At 38.6% G+C, this 23,720-nt stretch overlaps 1 protein-coding gene across 3 annotated transcripts in view; it reads right to left on the bottom strand.

Moving 5' to 3' along the window:
- Positions 1–10,156: 10,156 nt before the first annotated feature.
- The window catches only part of IFT56 (intraflagellar transport 56), a 54,187-nt gene continuing 40,623 nt past the window's right edge, over positions 10,157–23,720 (bottom strand). For 2 of the 3 annotated variants that reach the window (XM_004462130.3, XM_058297445.2), the window contains 4 exons: positions 20,796–20,865; positions 19,386–19,492; positions 13,721–13,854; positions 10,157–12,333 (listed from right to left, as the gene is read on the bottom strand). In XM_004462130.3, coding sequence (XP_004462187.1) covers positions 12,222–12,333; positions 13,721–13,854; positions 19,386–19,492; positions 20,796–20,865 — 423 coding nt within the window. In that variant the 3' untranslated portion in view covers positions 10,157–12,221. The remainder of the gene's footprint in view (positions 12,334–13,720; positions 13,855–19,385; positions 19,493–20,795; positions 20,866–23,720) is intronic. The other variant, XR_002797488.2, reaches the window with a different exon arrangement.

Below are 23,720 nucleotides of genomic sequence, written 5' to 3'. Positions count from 1 at the left end.
GGAATTCCTGGTTCATGTGGTAATTCTATGTTTAACGTCTGGAGGAAGCAACAAAATATTTTCCACAGTGACTGCAGCATTTTACCTTCCTAGAACAATGTATGAAGGTTCCATTTTCTCTACCTCCTCACCAACACTGAGTATTTTCTGGTTTTTATTTTTTTATTTTTTAAAGGCATCTTCACAGGTGTGAAACAGTAATTTATTGTGGTTTTGACTTGCACTTTCCTAATGACTAATGATATTGAGCATCTTTTCATGTGCTTATTGGCCATTTGCTTATCTTCTTTGGAGAAATGTCTATCAAGTCCTTTGCCCATTTAAAATAATGGCATTGTCTTTTTCATTTTTGGGACATAGGAGTTCTTTATATATTCTGGATATTAAACCCATAGATTTTCAAATATTTTCTTCCATTCTGTACATTGTCCTTTCACTTTCATGATGATGTTCTTTGATGCACAAAGTGCTTTAATTTTGGTGAGGTCCAATCTATTTGTACTTTTGGTATAAAATCTAAGAATGCATTGCCTAATATAAGGCCCTGAAGATTTATTTGTCCCTATATTTTCTTCTAAGAATTTTATAATTCTATCTCTTATATTTAGATCATTGATCCATTTTGAATTAATTTTTCTGTATGGTATGATGTCAGGGTTCACTTTCATTCTTTTGCATGTAGATATCCCGTTAATCCAGCACCATTTGTTGAAGCGACCTTTTCCTCAAATGGACTTGGCACTCTTGTCAAAAATCAACTGACCATAGAAATGTGAGTTTATTTCTAAACTTTTAATTCTAGTCCATTGGCCTATATATCTCTATCATTATGCCAATACCATACTCTCTTGATGACAGTAGCTTTGTAGTATGTTTTTAATGGGGTAGTTGGAGTTCTCCAACTTTATTCTTCTTTTTCAAGGTTTTTTTTGCTATTCAGGTCCCTTGACATTCCATATGAATTTTTGTTTTTTAATTTTTAAATTTAATCCCCCCCCTTGTGGCTTGCTTGCTGTCTGCTCTCAGTGTCCATTCACTGCATGTTCTATGTTTTTCGCTTGTCTCCTTTTTTTGTTTTTGTATCCTCTTGCTGTGCCAGCTGTCCATGGCATGTTGGCCAGCTTGCTTTCACATGGAGGCCCCAGGACGCGAACGCAGAGCCTCCCATGTTGGCGGGGAGTCGCGCCGCTGGCACGGATGTTGGTTCGCTTTCTCCGCCGCTGCCCCGGTGGCTGCTGGAAGCCTTCCTCGCACCGCCTTCACCAGCCGCGGGCTGTCGACACACCTCACCAGCCGTGCGCTGGGGACTGCTGGCCGGGGCTGCTAGTCAGCGAAGGGGGACCGCGCTACAAACTCACGTAAGCCACTGGCCAGGAGAAGTAGACAGCTTTATTGGCAGAAGCGGGGGAGCCAGGGCACGCGGGCTTATGCGTGATCTGTGAGTGAGTCCGGGGAAGGGGTAGTGGACGGGAGTTATATAGGGTGAACAGCGGAAACATTATCTGATTGGTTGGGACAGCAATATGTCTATATATGGTAACTGTAGATTTACTAGACAAAATGGCGGAAGGAGATGAAATGGCGGCGCGGCACATGTACACTGTCCTCGCCCCGTGACTCAGCGCTTTGAAGACCATCCCTAAGTTTACTCAAGGGCATGTGGGGGCTAGAGTTTACTCATAGTCCTGTGTCTTGTAGCGCAAGTCTCATGGCTTGGACGGCTGCACTGTTGGGCCTTCCCTCATCTCCCCCCTTTTTATTGAATAAAGCAAGTTGAATTAGTTGTATTTTGGTGAGGGAGGTGTGGAGAGTTTGTTTTTTGTGGGAGTATCTCCATACGATAATTACTAAGATAATCAAGGCACCAATGATGGGATAACTGGCTAGGGTTTCAGGGTGGAACATACTAACAAATTTCGCTAAGGCTTGTTGGACAAAACTTAAGTCTGGGATAGTTATTTGATCTACTAGAGTATGATTGAGGGTGATGTTGGTACGCATTGAAGATGAATCGAAGGGGTAACAAGGAAGATTGAAGGAACAATTGGAGACCCAGGTTGTGGGGAATTGTGAGGTGGTTTGGGGCACTGGGAGGAAAAGTGGCGGGTGTTTCACCAGTGCTCAGAGTCCTTGTGTGGGTTGGGCGTGAGCCCCCGAGTTTACAGTCAAGATAGCACACATCATTAGGAACAGAGTCTCAGGTGTCTGCGGTGGTGGCGTCATTCTTTGGGCCTGAGCAGCCAATGCTTTGACGTGGCCCCAGCTCAGGTGCGAAGGCGTTGAGGGGGGTGGTTGTCTTTGACGAGGGCGTCTGCGTTGTTGGATTGGGCCTCCTCTTGGTGTGGGGGTGTCGTTGGTGTCGTTGAGCATCAGCCCTGCCAGCTGCTGAATTGGAGGAGTCGACGTGGTGTTGGTCGGTGTGGTGTTGGTGGTCATTGGCTTGAACTGAAGTAGGTCAGACGAGCTGTGCAGGAACCCTAATCAGTTGATCAGCAGATTCTGGAAAGACACATGCACTCCCATATGGTAGATGGGAGCCCTATCGATTGAGCCACAGCTGCTTCCCATTCCATATGAATTTGATGATTAATTTTTCTATTTCTGCAAAAAGGCAACTGAAATTTGACCAGGATGGTGTCAAATCTGTAAATCACTTTGACTGTATACAGGTTTTTGCATGAACGTAAGTCTTCATTTCTCTAGGATAAGATCCTAGGAGTGCAATTGCTGAGTTGTATGGTAATTGCATTCTTACTTTCTTTAAGAACCTTGCCAAACTGTTTCCAGAGTATCTATATCGTTTTATATTCTCAACAGCAATGTGTAAGTGATTCAGTTTCTCCATATTCTTGCCAGGATTTCCTGTAACACATATTTTTACTGTGGTTATATATATATGATATGTAAATATAGTAAAATTTGTCATTTTAGCCTTTTTTAAGTGTACAATTCAGTTGCATTAATTACAGTCACAATGTTGTGAAACCATCACCACTACCATCCTTTACCATATCTTTGTCATCATCCCAAATAGAAACTCTGTACCCTCTAATCAATAAGTCCCCATTTTCCCTTCCCTCATCTCTTGGTAACCTCTAATCTACTTTGATTCTATGAATTTGCTTATTCTATTGATATTTCATATAAATGGAATAATAAAATATTTACTCTTTTATGCTGGCTTATTTCATGTAGCACAATGTTTTTAAGGTTCATCCATATTGTAGCATGTGTCACCATTCCATACTTTTTATGGCTTAAAAGTTGTTTTCTTTTTACAGCATTATAAACATATTATACATAGAAACATATTATACAGCATTATAAACATACCCTTCTGCATGTATTTTTAAGCAACTTTCCAATTATTTCTTTAGAATAAATTCCTAGATATGGAAATAATGGGTCAGAGGAGATTCTACTTTCTGATACATATTGCCAGACTGCTTGTCAAGGAAAGATAGTACCTATATATATTCCTACCATTGGAGCATGAGTTTTATTTATCACCCCTTCCAAACTGGTTGTCCTCAAACTTTTCATCTTTGCACAACTGATAAGTGAAAAAAATTATAGTTGCATGCCTTTGATTTCGAGTGAGGTTCATTTGTTTATCATGCAAAATTTTTCCAAGTTCCTCACCTATGGCTTGGATTCCTAGGTACAAGTGCCGTAGTGATAGAGAAGGAAGGGATGGATATAAGAAACATTTTAGATTAAAAGTCAACACAAATTCCTAGTCTCTGCAGAAAAACAAATTCCAAGACTGGAAAAGATAAGTCAGGGACATGCTGTGCCAAAAAGCAGCAAAGCTGTTAATAACTACTGAAGTCATGTTAAAGTTCACAGGAATCAATTTAAAGGATCTCTTGTTAGCCTAAGATTGGGAAACTGGAACACTGAGGTGAACAATGTCTGTAATTAATTGATACCTATAAAATATGAAAAATTCCATGGATTCATAATGATACTAAAAAAAAAGAAAAATCTCACTAGTTACTCCTGGAGGTTGCTAGGGCAACAATTCATTACTCTGATAATTGAGAAAAAGAAACGCTTTCCCTACTTTTCCTATGCAAAAACCTTTTCATAGTAACCAAATAGTTAATGAGGGAAATATCTTCTTTATAGAGTTTCAGCTAAAAAGTAAGAGAATGAATTACAGTATTAGTAAATCACTATTTTGCAACCCTAAATGAAATAATGGATCAAAGCATGATTGTTAAATAAAAAGTTGATTGTGAGCTTTGCAATGGAAGGATCAGGGGAATCAGACTGACCGCACTTGAACCTACTGATCATCTTAACATCGCTGAAGTCAGACTTTATGAATCTCCTGATATGATGTACCACCTAGGAAACATAAAATAATTGAAGTTGAATCTACACAGGTCTTCCAATCTAACTATCAGTTTAAAGGCAATTTGAGTTAGATAGGAAGAAGTTCAATAATATCACATGGAAGCAATAAACTAAATTCAGATTACGGGATATTCCATGGCACAAATGACCCAGTTTCTCTAACAAATCATTGGCTTAAGAAAAGTGTGTGTGTGGGAGGGGAGTATCTGTTTAAAAATAAATTTAAGGAAAATTACAGTTATGTGCAGTGTTGAACTTTGTCTGGATCCTGATTGTAATTAAGTCCATTTTGGATACAATGGGTGAAGTATGAATAAGGTCTAGGTATTAGATGATATGACAGCATTATGAAGCTGAAGATCTGCTTTTTGTTTTTCTAAAAATATTTCACAATTATTTAAATGTTTTGTTTCTAATACAAGTAACATGTACTCATTGAATAAAATTGGAAAATACAGAAAGAAAATAAGAATATAAAGCACAATTGTCTAATCCCACCATTTGAAGATAATCATTTACATTTAGGAATGTATTTTAAAAATTGGTTTTTTTTTACTTTAATGCACAGGATTTTGGTTTGGGAATAATCTTTGGTTTAAGACACTCTCACAATTTCTCCTTTATTTAGCTACTTATTTATATATTTGAAATAAAGAATAAATCCTTGTGACTCACTATACAACAATAATGTGTTTATCTATGTGACCTCTTTTCCATCCCAGCACCCTGCTACCCCTACTCTCAGGAACTGCCATCCTGACTCCTGTGTTCGTTATTCTTTTGCTTTCCTTTAGATTGTTCATATTTTGGTTGTCTTTGGCCCATAAAAAGTGTTTCAAGTTGTAAGCGATATATTGCTAAGATTTACCCACTTTGTTGCAAGAGAACTGTAGTTCATATATTTTATATAATATTCCATTGTAATGTTTCTACAGTTTATTTATCCACCCTCCTGTCAAAGGGTATTTGGGTTCTTTCCAGGTTTTTCCTATTGGCAACAGTGCTATGGTGATCATTCTTGTACATACCTCCTGGTTTGTATGTGCAGGAGTTTCTCTTGGGCATATACCTAAGGGTGGAAATGCTGGGTCATAGTGTGAAACTATAAGATAGGGCCACACCTTTTTCCAAGGAACAGATTAATGTCTATGTGAAAATAGATCAAGAATAGGAACAAAGTTAAGATTAAATATCTAAACATTCATAAATATCACGGACTTCATTTAAGCTGTTAACTGAATCTGCATACTTGTTTACTTATCTCCTACCTAGCTGTAGCAGTTTGATATTGTTTATGAATTCCAATAATAGATACTGAATTATGTTTGTGAACTGATATGTTCCTCTGGGTATATTAGATTGGACTGGATTCAGAGGTTTCACTTTTACTGATTAAATAATGAGTAAGGCTTTGCAATGGCCATATCAGTAGGATGTTGCCTCTCTGCCCCCTTGGCGGATGGGGACTCACGGAGAAAACAACATGGCAGAAAAGAAAGTTAGAGTTTTCATGCTGGAGTTTTGGGATGCTGAAACCCCAGGAAGTAAACACAGGAGAAGAACACAGAGGAATCCACATGGGTCCTTAGACCGAGATGAGCCGTTCATCTGATACTTTGCAGCTGCAGAGACCAGAGGCCTGAGCAGCAGAGCCCGTAGAGAAATGAGCCCCAGGAGAGACACAAGACTTATCCCAACCTACAGCTAATATTAAAAGAAGATGGGCCCACAGAGCCTCCAGAGGAAGAGTGAGGCTGAACCCTTGCAGATGTCAGCAGCCATTTTGTTCTAACATGTGGCAACAGACTTTGGTGAGGGAAGTAACTTACTCTTTATGGCCTGGTAACTGTAAGCTTCTATCCCAAATAAATACCCTTTGTTAAAGCCAACAGAGTTATGATATTTTGCATCAGCACCTCTTTGGCTAACTAATACACTAGCTAAATTTTATACTTCAAGTTTCAGTTTAACACTCCCTTCTCCCATGTAGCCTTTTCTATTTAACCTACTTCACGATGATTTTCCCCTTTGAATTTCCTCAGTAAATGTATACACTACACTATACCATCATCTCATTGCTTTTACAGTACATTGCAATTATTCTTTAATTACTGTTTTTTGTTTTGTTTTGTTTACTTTTTTATTTTTATTTTTAAAAAGAAACTTAGATTACATAAATGTTACACAAAAAATATAGGGGATTCCCACATGCCCCACTCCCTAGCCCTCCTACATTTTCCACATCAGCAACATCATTAGTGTGGTACATTTGTCACAATTGATGAACACATTTTGGAGCATTGCCACTAAGCGATGATTATAGTTTGCATTGTAGTTTACACTTTCTCCTGCCATTTTTGCAAGTTATTACATGATATACAATGGCCTGTATCTGTCATTGAAATGTTATTCAAGATAATTCCCTAGTCCCAAAAATGGCCCCAAATTATACCTATTTTTCCTGTTAATTACATTTTCATCTTACCATGCACTTGTAATTTTTGAAACTTGAATGATATGTCTCAGCTCCACCACATTAATATTTATTCCCCAGTCAAAATCTGGCAAAGGAAAATATCCATAATTATATTTTATAGTGAAAATTAGAAGTAGAAGGGCAAAATATAATTATTAATTGTACAGTTCTTTTTCAGTTGGAAAGACCTGGCATATTTAGAGGAACAATAAAGTCCCTTCAAATTCTTGTTAAGCATATTGTACATTATGTTCAAGTTACAATGCAAGTTATAGTGCAGAGAAACCTAATTCGGAAACCATAACAATGAGGTATCACTGAATAATCAATTTCCTCCCCTCTCCGCCCCTCCCCTCCCCCCATTTTATTTGCTAAAAGCTGCTGGGAGCAATATGGCAGAAATAGGTTGACTTTTATAATGGAAATTTATTTAAAAATTATTTATTCCCCCCATTTCGTTGTCTGCTCTCTGTGTCCATTCACTGTGTGTTCTATGTCTGCTTGTCTTCTCATTAGGCACCACCGGGAACCAATCCTGGGACCTTCTGGAGTGGGAGAGAGGTGCTCAATCTCTTGTACCACCTCAGCATCCTGGTCATCTGCATCTCTTATTGTCTCCCCTCTGTGTCTCTTTTTGTTGCATCATCTTGCTGCACCAGCTCTCTGCATGGGCCAACTTGCTGCATGGGCCAGCACTTACATGAACCAGCACTCCTGTATAGGCCAGCACTCTGCTGGAGCCAGCTTGCCCTATGGACTAGTGCTCCATGTGGGCCAGCTCTCTCTGCTCAGGCCAGCTTGCCTTCACCAGGAGGCCTAAAGAATTGAACCCTGGACCTCCCATATGGTAGACAGGAGCCCACTTGCTTCAACCACATCCACTTCCCCATAATGGGTATTCATTAGGTTAAAAGCTTACAGTTCTGAGGCTTGAAAATGTCCAAATCAAGACATCATCAGAGATGCTGTCTTACCAAAGGTCCTGGACTCCTGCCACGTGGCAAGACACAATGGCAGCTCTGCCAATCTGGGTCTCTGCCTTCTCCTCCAGGCTTAATTTCTCCCCAAGCTGACAATCACCGGTCATTGTAAATCCTCCCAGGGCCCACTGGATGGAAAGTGGGAGAGTATGGGCTATCATGTGGACCATTGACCATGAGGTGCAGAGATGCCCAGAGATGTACTTACCAAATGCAATGGATGTGTCATGATGAAGGGAGTGAGTGTTGCTGGGGAGGGAGTGGTGGGATGGGGGTGGTGGGGTTGAATGGGACCTCATATTTTTTGAATGTAATATTTTTACAAAATGAATAAAATTTAAAAAAAAATTTCTCCCCAAGCTCAGCTGTGGGAGATCAGGCATATGTCTCATCTCTCCCCTCTTCTCCAGGCCTTTCTTCTTTCAGCCTCTTAGGGGCCTTTTTCCACGCATCTGTGCTACCTTGATTCTAGCCTCTTAGGGTTTCTCTGTGTCTGCAGTTTTTCAGTCCTCCATTTATAAAGGACTCTAGTAAGAGGATTACGACCTACCTGGGTCCTGCAATCTAATCAAAGGCCCTTAACTGATATGATCTAACCAAAAAGTTCCATCTACAATGGGTTTACAGGCTCAGAAATGGGTTTGCTTTAAGAACAGGATTTTCTGGGGGTTCACACAAGACTCAAATGAGCACACCGCTTAGTTCATTTACACAGACTGAATTTTGTCGCTGGTTGTATTTTTACCCTTTGGTTGGTAGGAAGCTTGAAAATGAATTTCTGGCCCATCTTTAGTAATTCTGATATATAATTTTGTATATTTTTACTCTTAGCTTCCTTTACTATTAAATGACATCTACTGATTCATATTTTGTTTTGTATATATATGAAAAATTCTTTCTGTAACAAAGTGGGATATAACTGGCCAAATAAATACCTGAATAAATGAATGGACAAATATATGATAAACAATTTAGATAAAATGTATCTAGAGTTTATGCTATGAATGCTTAAATCTGAGCTTCCCATTGTCTTCTCACCTGAGGTTGTCCTAGAAGGGCACTTCTTCCCCATATTCTGATGTTTGTAAACTGTGTGACCTAAGAGGAGGCAGCCTGAGTGGTGAACCTCCCCCCTGCATTTCCTTCCTCCCCTTTCTTTGCCCACGAACTAGGGTAGCTTCTGGTTGTATTTGGCATTCATATTTTATTTAAAAAAATGGTGATGCTAAAAAATTTGCAAGCTTGTCAGATACTACACATGTAAGACATACACATCAACTGATTATATTTATTTAGAATTTTATTGTGGACTGTTGATTCTTCACATACTCCTGAAGTCCAGAGTTTAGGTAGGCTACAGGCATGCTCATCGGGCCTCTAGCTCTCCTTTTCTGAGAACATCTCTAAATAGGCAGGAATATTGTTTGAGTACTATAAACCTTAATATAGAAGTACTTTATAGAATGAAGAAGAAAAGAAAGATGGCTATAAGTCAAATTGAGTCGTATTGAATCCTGAATGTAGGAATGAGTAAATTCCTAGTTCCCTTTTGCTATTAGAAAGTAGATGTAAGTATTGTGATATAATGCCTGCTTGCTTTGCAACTTTTCTAAGTTTACCAGGCTTTAAAGGGGAAGAGCAGTCCTTTGGATTCTGTGCACTTGGATGTATGCTGCATATGCTGCACGTGAGGCAGAAGCCTGGGCATCCTGCCAACTACTGAATTTCAGCATCCATTCTGATTGCTTCTCCCAAGTGAGGTGGGAGATGCCCCATTTACAGGGATACAAAATTCCCAACGTCTTCTCCTAGCTCATAATAACTTGTTCCTCCTGATTACTCTAATTCCATGTTCTTGTGTATAGTTCTGTTAGACTGAGTTCCTTAAGGGCTGGGACTATACATTATTTATCTTTGTACCTCTAGTACCTGGCATATTCTCAGCACACAATAAAACAAGAAATAGATGAGAACTAGAATATATGAGATTAGGTCTCACAAATCCCTGCTCTACCAGTTATTTAGTCAACAAGTATTTGAGTGCTTTCTATGTTCCAGGTATTATTCTAGACCCTGGCCATACAACATCTGGAAGGGGTGTAACTCAGCAAAGAGACAAATCTAATATGCTTCAGCAGGAAGTCCTTGTCTCTTAGTGGACAGGACTTCTAAGGGAATATCTACTTTATTCTCTTGTAAAGAGTAACTAACTGGTGGGACCTGAAACTTTGATATTATCTTCATCCTAGGGTCAGTAAAGAAAGGGGAGAAAAGACATGATATTTGTAGGACCCTAATTCATCACATTCAACAAAATACCATAATAAGAACCAAATGATAAACTTTAATTTGGGTTTATTACAGTGTAATATAATTCTAAGTACAAAAATAATTGTAAAAGATATTTTCCATTTGCAAGTAATGTATTTTACAAATTATAAATAGTACATTGAAGCTATGAACTGTGCACATTACATTCCTAAGCTTGGACTTTCCTCTCTCCCTTATATTATCACATATAAGAAATAAACAGCTGTGAGATACTATCTTAATCTTTAGACCCTGATAGACATTTCATAAGTCTATTCTCAGTAATAACAGAATCGAATGGTACCTCTTTTTAAATTAGTTTTTGGTTTTTGGCTCAATTGTATAGTTTAAAAACTTTTTAAATTCTGGGAATTGCTATTTTTAGAATATGTTTTTGTCCAAAAGACAGGGAAATATTAGGAAGAATTGAGAGTGTTACATTCAACAAAAGCTCATTTTAAAGTAAATTATCACCAATGAAAAAGCTTTTTCAAGTATAGTACATTTGAAAATAATAATTCACTGGAAGACAAATTTCATTGCCATAGCCACTAAGGAGTTCCATCTCAGTCTTTTCCACTATTGTGTTTTCTAGTATTTTAAGTGAGGTAAGTAAATTACAAGAAAGATTCTAAAAATTATAGCAGGCTCTCCCCAGATTTGACTCACTGTGTACTTTAGATGCCGAGAATTAGTTATACTGAAAAAGTATGAACAACATTATACAGACAGACTTTGCCAAACGAAATATGATGTAGCTGTTTTCTAAAATTCCATTAACAAGGAAGGCCAACTTATTTTCGATATGTGCTCTAAACTGATTAGATCTAGGTCTAAGATAAATAATAGGAAAACTGGCCATATTCCTGAGTACAGATGAAAGAACTGTCCAGAAGACAAAGGCTATCTTCAGTGATTTCATCTTCTCTTGTTGGCTTTCTTGATTTCTGCCACGTGTCAATCTCCATTCTATACAACCTCTTGATCCACAGTAGGATGTTGGGAGCCTAAGTGCAACACCTGATGCAGTGTTTATAGGAATTATTCTGTCCTTAGTATTTCAAAGGAATTATGAATTCTCTTTCTTTTTCCATTCATTCTCTGTTAGGTAGCGATGGCTTTGCACTTTCTAGACCTCTACCACCAGGAACCTTGAAATATAGAAAAAATAATCTGGTGTAGAAACAAAAGTAATCTGGTATATATAAACATGTATACTTTCTCAAAATAAGTTGTGAGCCTAAGAATGCTCAGTTTTACAGTAGGCTTATGTTGTGAGAGCTAAGAAACATGAGGCTGGATTACAACTTAGGAAAATCTAGCCATTAAAAGGTCCTTCAAAGGGCTTCCACAATTAGCCTTTACATTAATAAATGGCCACAAATACATATATAAAATCTTTGTAGCCTTACTTTCAAAAGTGATGTTTATTCCGCAAGTTACATGAGGAAAAAAATCTAACCTGTTTGTTATCTAAAGCATTTGGAGATAAAACTAATGAGATCATCAATAATTCAATTGCTGAAAGAATAATTCCATAAACCTATTATCTATAATGACTGGAAAGTCTGATAAAGGATCTCACTGCCATTCTTTGAATTATATAGTTATAGACTCTGTTGTCCCAAGTTTCAGGGATGCATTACAAAACCCTTGATGGAATTCCACAGTAAAAGAGGATAATGTACAGAGATGGCTAAATGTGAAATGATAGAATGATGGTGACTCTTGAGCCTCAAAGATATTTGTTATTGCAGCTAAGAGAATATGCTATGAAATGCTAATAAAAAACAAGAAGTTATACTGTTCTCCTTAGACTCAGTAAATTACACAAAAGAACTCTTTTGAGCATTTTTGGAAGAAAGGCACGAGATAAGTCCAAAGTCTTATTGCTTGTGGGATCATACAGGGGCCGCAGCATTTCAGCCAGGTGGCCAGGGCTAAGCAAGTCAGTTACTGACCTTGAGGCTTGAAGAGAACGGGAGGAAAATGTCAGTAAAATAGAGCCCTGCATCTTGCATTACACTTGAGGGTAAAGGATTTCCAATTTTACGTCCAAGTAGTGACAGGTTTCCTAGGACTCTGAAGCTATTTTAGACAGGTACTCTGTTTTCTTTGGCCCATTTCTTCATGATCCGGATGATGTACTCTACTTGGGTGTTACCAGTGCTTCTCAGTAAATGTAGCACTTCTCGGAGGGTCTCTCTGAGAAAAAGATTTGAAAGGACAAAGTGTTTCAATAAAGAATGAAAATTAACAAGTAAACTCTTAACTTCTTAATACACTTTGAGTAGGGCTTTTTTGGTAATAGTGTATTCATAAACCATTATAAATGACCTAGCTTCCTGATCTTAGGGTAGCATAGTAAAATGGAAATTCTGCCAACTCCTCACCAACCCAAGTTTTCCCTGTTGCTTACACTATCTCTATACATACTATTACTCTGTCCTCTCTGAAATGACTTAAATAGGTCCATTTCTATGTTATTCTGTATGACACAGTAGGAATCCAAGAGTTGAAAGACTTGGGCTTAAACTCTAGCTTGTCACTAGTAAGTTACTTAATGTGTCTGGGTCTCAAATTTCTCATTTGTTTAAGGCAGTGATTGTATTGGTTCTCACTACCACACTTATAAAATTTTACAAAGTCAGAGGAACATATAATTTCTTTAAAGGAAATAATATGTTAACAAACATGGAAGAGAGGAGATTTAAGGACTAGGATTTGGCAAATGCCAAGAACTTAAAAAAAATTTAAAGAGATTTAAATTAAAATTTCAAATTAATTAAAGTTAAAACATTTTAAGCAATATATACTAAAACTTCCCTATAACCTTAGCAGATATATAGATGACTGCCTACTGGCCCTCTTCCCTTAAACCTCTGATATTTTTCCCTCAAGCAACCTCTTTCACTTAACTGAATTCTTTTATTTTTTAAATCTTATTTAGTTTTACTTATTCAGGCTTGGAAATAGATCTGAAGCAGGAAGTAATTATAAAATTATGATATTATTCATATATCAATAACAAATACATTCCATGGTTATTTTTGGAAAATGGAATTTAGTTTTAAGTATTTTAATTTTTATTACAAATGGAGCAATAAGCCACTTAATTTTATGTAATCTAATGTCTCAGTATTTCCTACAATATGGGAAGCCCCTCCTCCCCCCCAAAAAACCCTGAATAAGAAAAATTATCAACCCTATATACTAATGCTATATCCTCTCCATTCCTAATTCTTTGAGGACTAAACTAAAAGATAAGAAGCCTGAAGCCTACAAGGCAAAGAAAGAGCAGAATGAAAGAAGCCTTTGTGAAAATGGCGATTTATTTGAAGCCAATTATACATCTTGCTCTTATACTTTAGACTCAATGTCTTTTGAATATATGATTTAGAATGACCTGATTCTGCACAGTAAAAAAAAAAATTTCTGGAGGAAAAAGATGAGATAAAATATAAAACACCTTAGCTTAGCATTTTATTCATCCGTCTAAAACTTAATTATACTTTTGAGTTTTCAGAAGAAGATGCCATCTAAGAAAACAATGCTTTTCTCTCATAAACCAGCAAAATGTCTGTTTACTTACTTGGGTTCTCTTCCAGCTAAGATCATCTGGAAAATGCCCACACAGGCACCCCTCTTGCCTTCCCAATATTCAGGATTGGGATCCAGCCTCTCTAGGACATCGAATGCTTTGGCTGAATAGTAAAACTGGCCCATCTGAATAAAAGAAAGTATTGTGGTAATACTGGTAGCCAAAAGATTGCACAGAATGAAACAAAACATGGAATATAACTATAAGAGCTGTATAAAACAATTGCACAGGTAATAACATTTTCAGTAAGCAAAAAGATTTCAAAACAAGAGGGAAAATCACAACTTTGGTACGTGGGTTGAAATTAAATCAAGTTACCTTCAATCATTCAGTTTCAGCACAGAACATTTTTTTGTACATATGGTCATGTTATTTGTCATTTCTTCTAATTACATTCTAATTCAGAGGACAAACTCGGATGATTGTGATTTGAACTGAATATTTTTCAAGTCTCCTCAATACATTCTGTAGACAACTACTATCATTTTATGCTAATTTAATCAGGTTCAACCTGAGAGGGTGGTCTTTCCTTGACCTTGATATACATATCCCTCCCCTTTCTACAAGTGAAAAATAACTCTTCCCCCACCAAAAAGCTCCCAAATCCTTCCCCTAACTTCGTTTCCCTTTTTAAGTTAGAGACACATTTTTCACCTCATTCTCAGCATCAAAAGACTGTGGTCTATGTTACACTCATTGCATCCACTTTCTAATCTGATACTGTTCTCTACCTACTTTTACCATCTGGCTAAAATGTTCTTTTAAAAAAACAACAATAAAACACAGCTGTCTTTTCAGTCCTCATTCAATTCCATCTAGTTGCTGATTAGGCACTCTCATTTCTTGGCTTTTGGTAAACTAGGAACCAGGAAAGCTTTTTATTTTCTCCTAGATGTTTTCTTTCCTCTCTGATCATCCTTTGTCTCGTTCACTGCTCTTCTTTCTATTTCTACTCCTTAAATACTGGTGCTCTCATGGTTCCTTCCTACATTTATTAGTTACTTTCACTTTCCTCCATGCTCTGCTGCTGCTGCTGCTGCTATTATTACTAATTACTGTTGACTTCTAAAACTACATCTCCAACCCCGCCCTCCCACAGGAACACCTGACCTCCAGACTAAACTGATAATTTCCCACATGTGTTCTCTCTACCTGGAAGTATCAAAGATACTTTAACTAATTTCCTGTCTTTTAATGTGTTCTTTCCCTCTGCCTGTAACTCATTTAATAGTATCGCCACCCACCAATTCATGTCAAACTATTTTCAAGTTTCCTAGGCTTGAAACTTTTCCACTGAAGGTGTTTCTCACCTTTTTTTAAAGTCACTCATTTTGAAATGTTCAATTTTTGATTATTTTACTGCCAGACTCTTTTTACCTCACATTTTTCTGTTTTTTTAGACAGAAAAATATATTCTAAAAATAGGAATTCCCAGAATTTGAGGCTAATTTTAAAAATCACATTTTATTGATACCTATTAATAAAACACACAACCCATCCAAAGTGTACAATCGATGGTATTTGGTATAATCACATAGTTGTGTATTTATCACTTCAATCATGTAGTACAGCATTTTCATTATTCCATTAATAATAATAATAAAAAACAAAAAAGCTCTACCCTTAATAATCACTTCTCAATCTATGCTTCCCCTGCTGTACATAGCTATTGTTTCCATCTTTCTAATTTAATTGTATTCATATTTTGTAAAAACAGTCTTATATGGACAAAGCTATAAGTCCTATGTCACAATTTTTAGCTTTCCTTCTGGTAATATACATGACCTTAGACTTTCCCTTTCAATCACTGTCATACCCATATATTAGCACTGCTAGTTAAAAACACTATGATGTGCTTTCACCATGTCTATTCATTTCAAAAGATTTACGAACAACCTTTTTAACAATTCTGCACAGATTAACCCTCAACTTTCCATTCTCTAACCTCATTCTATTTTCTGGTACCTAGATTCTAGTTATTAACGTCATGAGTTTACACAATATATTTAGTTAATAATAGTGCAATCAAGCAGTATTTGTCCTTTTGTGTCTGGCTTGCTTTATTCAACATGTCCTCTAGGTTCATATGTTGTCGTATGCTTCACAACTTCATTTCTTCTTACAGCTGCGTAACATTCCATTGTATGTGTATATCACAATTTGTTTATCCACTCATCGGTTGATGGACGCCTGGGTTGTTTCCATCTGGCAACTGTGCATTATGTCGCTATGAACATCAGAGTGCAGGTATCTGTTAGTGTTACTCTCTCAGTTCTTCTGGGTATATATCTGGTAGTGGTATTGCAGGTCACAAGGCAAATCAATATACAACCTTCCTAGGATCTGCCAAACAGTCCTCAGTGGCTGTACCATTATTACAGTGTATAAGCGTTCCTATCTCTCCACATCCTTTCCAACACTTGTAGTTTTCTGTTGTTTTAAAAGAGGCCAACCTAATAGGTGTGAAATGATTATCTTATTGTAGCTTTGATTTACATTTCCCTAATTGCTAGTGATGTTCAATATTTATTCATGTGTTTTTTGCCATTTGTTGTCTTTGGACAAATGCCTGTTGGAATTTTGACTGGTATTGCATTGAATCTATGAATTAGCTTGGGTAGGATTGACATTTTCACAATATTCTTCGTCTTCCAATCCACAAACATGGACATTCGTTTAGGTGTCTTTGATTTTATTTTTTTTTAAGATTTATTTTTTATTTCTCTTCCCTTCCCCCTAACCCCGCCCCCCCAATTGTCTGTTCTCTGTGTCCATTTGCCGTGTTTTCTTCTGTGACCGCTTCTATCCTTATCAGCAGGACCATGAATCTGAGTTTCTTTTTGTTGCGTCATCTTGCTGTGTCAGCTCCCTGTGTGTGTGGTGCCATTCCTGGGCAGGCTGCGCTTTCTTTTGCGCTGGGCAGCTCTCTTTACGGGGCGCACTCCTTGCACGTGGGGCTCCCCTATGCGGGGGACACCCCTGCGTGGCAGGCACTCCCTGCGCACATCAGCACTGAGCATGGGCCAGCGCCACATGGGTCAAGGAGGCCCGGGGTTTGAACCGCGGACCTCCCATGTAGTAGATGGACGTCCTAACCATTGGGCCAAGTCTGCTGCCTGTTTTTTTTTTTAAAGATTTATTTATTTACTTCTCTCTCCTTCCCACCCCCCCGCCCAGGTTGTCTATTCTCTGTATCTATTTACTGCGTCTTCTTCTTTGTCCGCTTCTGTTGTTGTCAGCAGCGTGGGAATCTGTGTTTCTTTTTGTTGCATCATCTTGTGTGTCAGCTCTCCGTGTGTGCGGCGCCATTCCTGGGCAGGCTGAACTTTCTTTCACGCTGGGCGGCTATCCTTACGGGGCGCACTCCTTGCACGTGGGGATTCTCTACGCGGGGGACACCCGTGTGGCACGGCACTCCTTGCGCGCATCAGCACTGCTCATGGGCCTGCTCCACACGGGAATCTGTGTTTATTTTTGTTGCGTCATCTTGTTGTGTCAGCTCTCCGTGTGTGCAGCACCATTCCTGGGCAGGCTGCACTTTGTTTCGCGCTGGGCGGCTCTCCTTATGGGGCGCACTCCTTGCATGTGGGGCTCCCCTACGCGGGAGACACTTCTGTGTGGCAGGGCACTCCTTGCGCATGGGGCTCCCCTACGCAGGGGACACCCCTGTGTGGCACGGCACTCCTTGCACGCATCAGCACTGCACATGGGCCAGCTCCACACGGGTCAAGGAGGCCCGGGGTTTGAACCGCGGACCTCCCATGTGGTAGACGGACGCCCTAACCACTGGGCCAAGTCCGCCGCCCTCTAATGTGTTTAAATTCACCTACTCTGTCTTTTATTTCCATAAACTCCATTATTTTTTATTCAGGTTTTCAAATTCTTTGTGTTCACCCAGTGTCCTCTTGATGTCCTTTATCTCTTTACCCATATTGTCTTCAAACTTGTTGATTTGATTTAGGAGATTTGTATGGACCTCGATTAGTTGTTTCAAATCCTGTGTCCCATCTGGGGCTTTGATATATTCCTTTCTTGAGCCATATCTTCCATTTTCATTGTATGGCCTGTAATTTTTTGCTGATGCTTAGACATCTGATTATGATAGTGAGTTTATTCTGATGCTCAATTTCTTTCTCTTGCAAAGGGATTTAGTGATGGAAACTGGGCATCGCTGCCATTTTTTGATTCTTGGTTCAATCTGTTCTAGTGCTTTAGAATTACCTGTTTAGTTGCTCAAATCAGGGCCATGAACCCATTAATGGGTTGCAGATCAATGGCCTTGGGAAGGGAAGCTGTAAAGTCCTGAAAAATCTCTTATTTACTTAATTTTAATTTTCTTGCATGCATGTCCTTCGTCTGCTAGCAGATGGTGCTCTTGGGCAGCCCTCTCAGTTCAAACTCCGGTCAGAAGGTGTTTGTGGCAACTCTGATCACAACATTGTTGCAAAGGATCCTTTCTCAAGGTATTCAGAGCCTCACAAATCAAACTTTCTCAGAGACTGTTCTCTAGCTTTTTTCAGCAGTGCCCTCCCTTTTCCTGGGTAAGAAATAATTCCATTCTCCTCTGTGTGCTTAACAACCAGTCCTGGTCAGTAAATAGGGTGTTCGTGAGAGCTGGATCTTTTTCATCCCCTACTTGCTCCCATGGCGAACAATGGCATGTCCCACCCAGCCTTCCAGGGAGCACAGAAGAGCACATTTTTTGGTCAAAATCTTAATCAGCCTGAGGCAGCATCCCTCTCGCTACCCTTTCCTGGGGAGGTGGACCCCTGCAGTCCCTTTTGTCTGTAGCCACCTACCAAAGGCCAGAGAATTCAAAGTCCTCTGCTTTGTGGGTGGGGAATGGGTGCCAGCAGCTGTAGGTGAAGCTTTTACTCAGTTTTTCTGTTGAGATTCTTTTCCTTTGCGCCTATCTCATTTTAGTGGTGTCCAGCCTTCCACTTGTACCTTAAACCCTAAAACATGTTTTTCAGGCCATTTCTGCCTGTCTTCTAGCTATTTTTCTGGGAGAGAAGTGAATCCTGTGTCTCTCTAATCATCCACCTTCCTGGCAGTGAGGCTAGTTTTAAAAAAGCTTTTGATTATAAGATTGGGCCCCAAATTCCTCCCTCTCCTCGGCTTTTCAACTTCCCACACACACAAACACTCACAGTTTGTCCTTTACTAAATTGGATTTTTAAAAATTCTTTCTGGTTTCTTTATTTTCCTTGTCTACTATTTGCGCCTTAGTAGTCCCCAAGATTTGGTTTGCAACCCCCTATTCTTCTTACTTTACTTCCTTCCTGGGTATTCTCACTTTTTTTAAGGCTTCAATTGCTACTCAATCGTTGATAACTTCCAATCTATGTCTTTAAATATCAAGGGACATCTTTCTTGAGCTTTAGAAATTTCCAACTACCAGATGAATATTTCCACCTGGATAGTAAACAGCCAAATTCTTTAGAAACCTAAAACCTCTTCCCTATATACATATAAACTGGAAATATTGCTGATTTTTGAGGTGAGTTCATTTATGAAGAGGATAACACTTCTGCTATCACTATGTGAATCGCTTCCCCATACACTAAATTCAGTCTCCAGGACTCTTTCCTCATAGTAGGTCAATACAGCAGTCATACTGATCTTCCATTTTTCCTTTAGTCTCACTCAGACTCACTTTGTAGCAGTCATTAGCAATGAGCTGTAAAAGGCTAAAGGACTCGCCAGAGGTTTCCATCTTGAGATAAAGTTCCCAGGCTAGCCTTGGTTTTTTATTCATGATATCTACAAAAAGAAACAAAGATTTATTCCTTTTAAATGTATAAGAAATTCCATGCTATTCTATGGGTTTGATTCTACCTTCCAGATACATTTAGTAATGGGTTTGATTCTACCTTCCAAATACATATAGTAATGGTAGAATACCTCTTACATGAAAACATACAATGTCAGTATTTAAACTGGTTTTCCATCAGAATTCTATCACACTTGACATAAGTAAGTTAGTATCCACATAATTATGTCTTTTTAGATTGGGTTGATTTACAGTAGTTCCCATTTTCCTCATCTGCTTGAGAGAGGACACCCATCATTCATTCAATCCTACTCTTAAGTTTCAGCCTCATTAAGAATGTTTGATTTCTAAAACTTCCCTGTGACCACAAAAACTCAGTGAGTATTTTAAATCTGAGTGAAATAAAGGAAAGACGGGGGGGGGAGGGGAAGAGGGGAGAGGAAGATGGAGAGAGAGTGAATTAGAGAAAGAAAGAGAGAAAGAATGAGGGGGAAGGTGGGAGGAAGGGCAACTGTAGGTTATATAACATAAAAATTATGTTTTTGACATTTTGCCACTTTTCAGGCCTACACTGTAGTGAAAAGGTAAAATTAGTATATTATCATGTCATAAAGGCCACTGCAAAATGAGACTCTGGAAATTTTAACAGGGCTAAAGGAAGAGCTTGGCATATTTCAGGACTACAAATCTGTAAATACTAGGTATAGTAAAACTAACCACAAGGTAAACATATAGCATATGTAGAGCTAATGGCTAATTTCAGTGTTTACTTATTTTACAGACCAAAGTATGAAACAAAATGTAAAAACACTCACAGTAATTTCCATCCAGAAAATAATCCAACAAAGTAAAAATAGGGATTCCTCTGTATCAATTAAAAGAAGACATGGAAGCAGATTTGGCTCAATGGCTAGAGCATCCACCTACCACATGGGAGGTCCAAGGTTCAAACCCAGGGCCTCCTGACCCGTGTGGTGAAGCTGGCCGATGCACAGTGCTGATGCATGCAAAGAGTGCCATGCCATACAGGAGCGTCCCCCATGTAGGGGAGCCCCCCACACAAGGAATGCGCCCCGTAAGGAGAGCTGCCCAGCGCGAAAAAAGTGCAGCCTGCCCAGGAGTAGGGCCGCACACACGGAGAGCTGACACAGCAAGATGATGCAACAAAGACACACAGATTCCTGGTGCCACTGACAAGAATACAAGCAGACACAGAAGAACACACAGCGAATGGACACAGAAAGCAGACAACTGGGGGTAGGGAGAGAGGAAAAAAAAAAGAAGATAACTTACAGCACCGAGCTAACCAACTGAGATAAATGTAATCATTTTTCATCTTCTCACTTTGGATCAGGAGGAACACCTACAAAAAGAGGGAAGAAAGACAAGCATGAAGATGCTTTTGCAATAAAAATATCTATTATGAAACTGCCTTCAATGGACACTTAACGTAGCCTTATAGATGACTAAAGTCTAAACAGATTGTTCAGAGCATTAAACATTACTTATCCAGTATTCCTGGAATATGAATTATTCCAAATAAAATAACAGGCTTAGCATACCCAATTAGCAAACTTTGAATATTTATTGATTACCTTTGGCAAAAATCTTTCTAAGTAAATTTTCTTGCATTTTTAAGCCTTTTAAAAGTATAAAACCAATACATTCTGTTGGCAAAAGATACAAAATCAAAGGAAGGATATGAAGAAAAATTCCCCCTCATTGCCCAGTTTTATTTCTATGAGGTAACCAATATTATATATATATCCTTTAATACATTTTCAAACAAACATTTTTCACACAAATGTAATTACAAATTTATCTTCTGAGTGGGAGCAGGGCATATGAGAATCCCCTATATATTCTCTAACATTTATGTAATCAAAGTATCTTTTAAAAATAAAAAAAAGTAAAAAAACAAACAAGTTTATCTTCTCTATTAGAGGTCATTGAGCATTATTCAACTTCTTATTGAACGAGAATCATCATTATGACCATCTATTACTAGGTAGTGATATAATAGCATAATTTCTACTATGCATTTAAGATTTTATTTCCACCTCTGCTGTTAGTTGTCCCCTTTTACTGTCTTTACTCTATCAGCTTTCAATGTCTGTTTTCTCTCTGCTGTAAGCTCCATGAAGTCAGAGACTATGTCTGTTTTGTTCATGGTTATCTGTTACTGCCTCCCTCCACCCCTTCTCCCAGCCTTTGTTATCTTCCCCCTCCAGCCATTGCAGTCCTTCCCGCCAGTCCCGCCCACATTGCTAGCATATAATCTGCCTCCTTCCTTAGACACTGCTTACCTCATAGCCCTCCGCCCACTTCCACCTATCCTCTACCACCCTGTAGCTAGCCCACCCTAGCTCCAACCCCTCCATCCACCCAACCCTATATAACCAAGTGTACTTCCGCAATAAAGCAGACCTGTTCCTGCGCTCAGGCGGTCTCCGTGGTTCCTTCTTAACCGCGCGTCCCCCAAGCCTGGAAGAACTGGTGCTCCTTTCAGGAGTGCCTCCCGCCGGTGGTTAGGCAGGAGCGAGCCCCCCCTGACTCTTGGGCATAAGCGAGGCCGAGCCCTCGCTCCAGACAACATTACAACAGTTATCCATAGTGCTAGCACATAGTAAATGCTGGATTTATTTAATAAATGTGTTTCTTATTAGAATCAGATAGCAGCAGCAATCTTTAAACGTGTCAGATTAAGAAACCTAAGAAACTAAGGTTAAGCTTTATATATACTTTTTATGATTAAATACATAATTTTTTATTATTAAAACTTATTTTAAGAGATATTTGAGTACTTAAACAAAAATAGTAATGATATTTTGAGAATTTTATAACATATATAAAAATCAAATGTATAACAGAAATAGCCTAAAGGCTCTGAGGGTATATATGGAAGTATATTATTGTAGTATTATTATACTAATTGTGAAGTGGTAAAATATCCATTAAGAGTAAATCAACGCAGAACAAGTATTCAAGGGCTTAGCCTCCAGAATAGTGTACATAGCTGGCTTTAAAAGCAGGCTTTTCTGATAGTAATATTAGTTATCCAGAGTCTTTTTTATGCTTTCTTCTGGGATGAAGCTATGTTTTCAACCTTGAGGCTATTGAAAAGTAAGGTGTCAGAAATCAGAAAAGATAATGATGCATTCTATATTCTCACTGAGCCAGTGCTATACTTGTTTGCTAGTATCAAAGAATAAAATATTTTTGTTATTCTTTGCAGCCTCAAAAAAACCTGTAGCATTTTCTGCTACAGAAATCTTTTCAAATAATTCTTTGAATATACATTCTAATGTGTATGTGATACTTCTTTAATGAAAATATTACTAATACAAACATTTCCTTAAATTGTAAGCTTCATTATGATAAGGAGTCCATTAGAGTCCCTGAGAAAATGATATGATACCAGAGTATAGGAACTAATATTACCTCTATGTTAACTTTGTAAGTTGTTCAGAAATACCCAAAAGCTAGATAAGAGGTCTTTAGTCTTATTTGAGACATAAACATTTAATTTTATGCTTTGTAGCATACCTCTACAGGTCTGAATAGTTGTCATGAACAATATTCTTTGAAAAACTGCTTTTAGGGAAGCGGATTTGGCCTAGTGGTTAGGGCGTCCGTCTACCACTTGGGAGGTCTGTGGCTCAAACCCCGGGACCCCTTGACCCGTCTGGAGCTGGCCCATGCACAGTGCTGATGCGCACAAGGAGTGCCATGCCACGCAGAGGTGTCCCCCATGTAGGGGAGCCCCATGTATAAGGGATGTGCCCTGTAAGGAGAGCCGCCCAGTGCAAAAGAAAGTGCAGCCTGCCCAGGAATGGCGCTGCACACACGGAAAGCTGATGCAGCAAGATGACAAAAGAGACACAACAAAAAGAGACACAGATTCCCATGCTGCTGACAACAGAAGTGGACAAAGAAGAACACACAACAAATAGACATAGAGAACAGACAACCGACAACCGGGGGGGGGGTGCAGAAGGGGAGAAAAATTAATTAAAAATAAATCTTTAAAAAAAAACAAAACTGCTTTTATAAAATGAGTATATACAAAAGAGTACAGACATGAGTAAAGAATAAAGAGTAAGAAACAATGAATAAATGTATACCAAGCACTAAATTTAAGAAAAGGACTTTACCATTACCTTTGATATCTTTGGTCTACTTCTTCCCAATCCCATCACATTCATTGCCCCTTTCAGA

Source organism: Dasypus novemcinctus, chromosome 5 (genome assembly GCF_030445035.2).
Source record: "Dasypus novemcinctus isolate mDasNov1 chromosome 5, mDasNov1.1.hap2, whole genome shotgun sequence".
Taxonomy (NCBI): Eukaryota; Metazoa; Chordata; class Mammalia; order Cingulata; family Dasypodidae; genus Dasypus; species Dasypus novemcinctus.
This window is presented reverse-complemented; position numbering and strand designations above follow the sequence as displayed.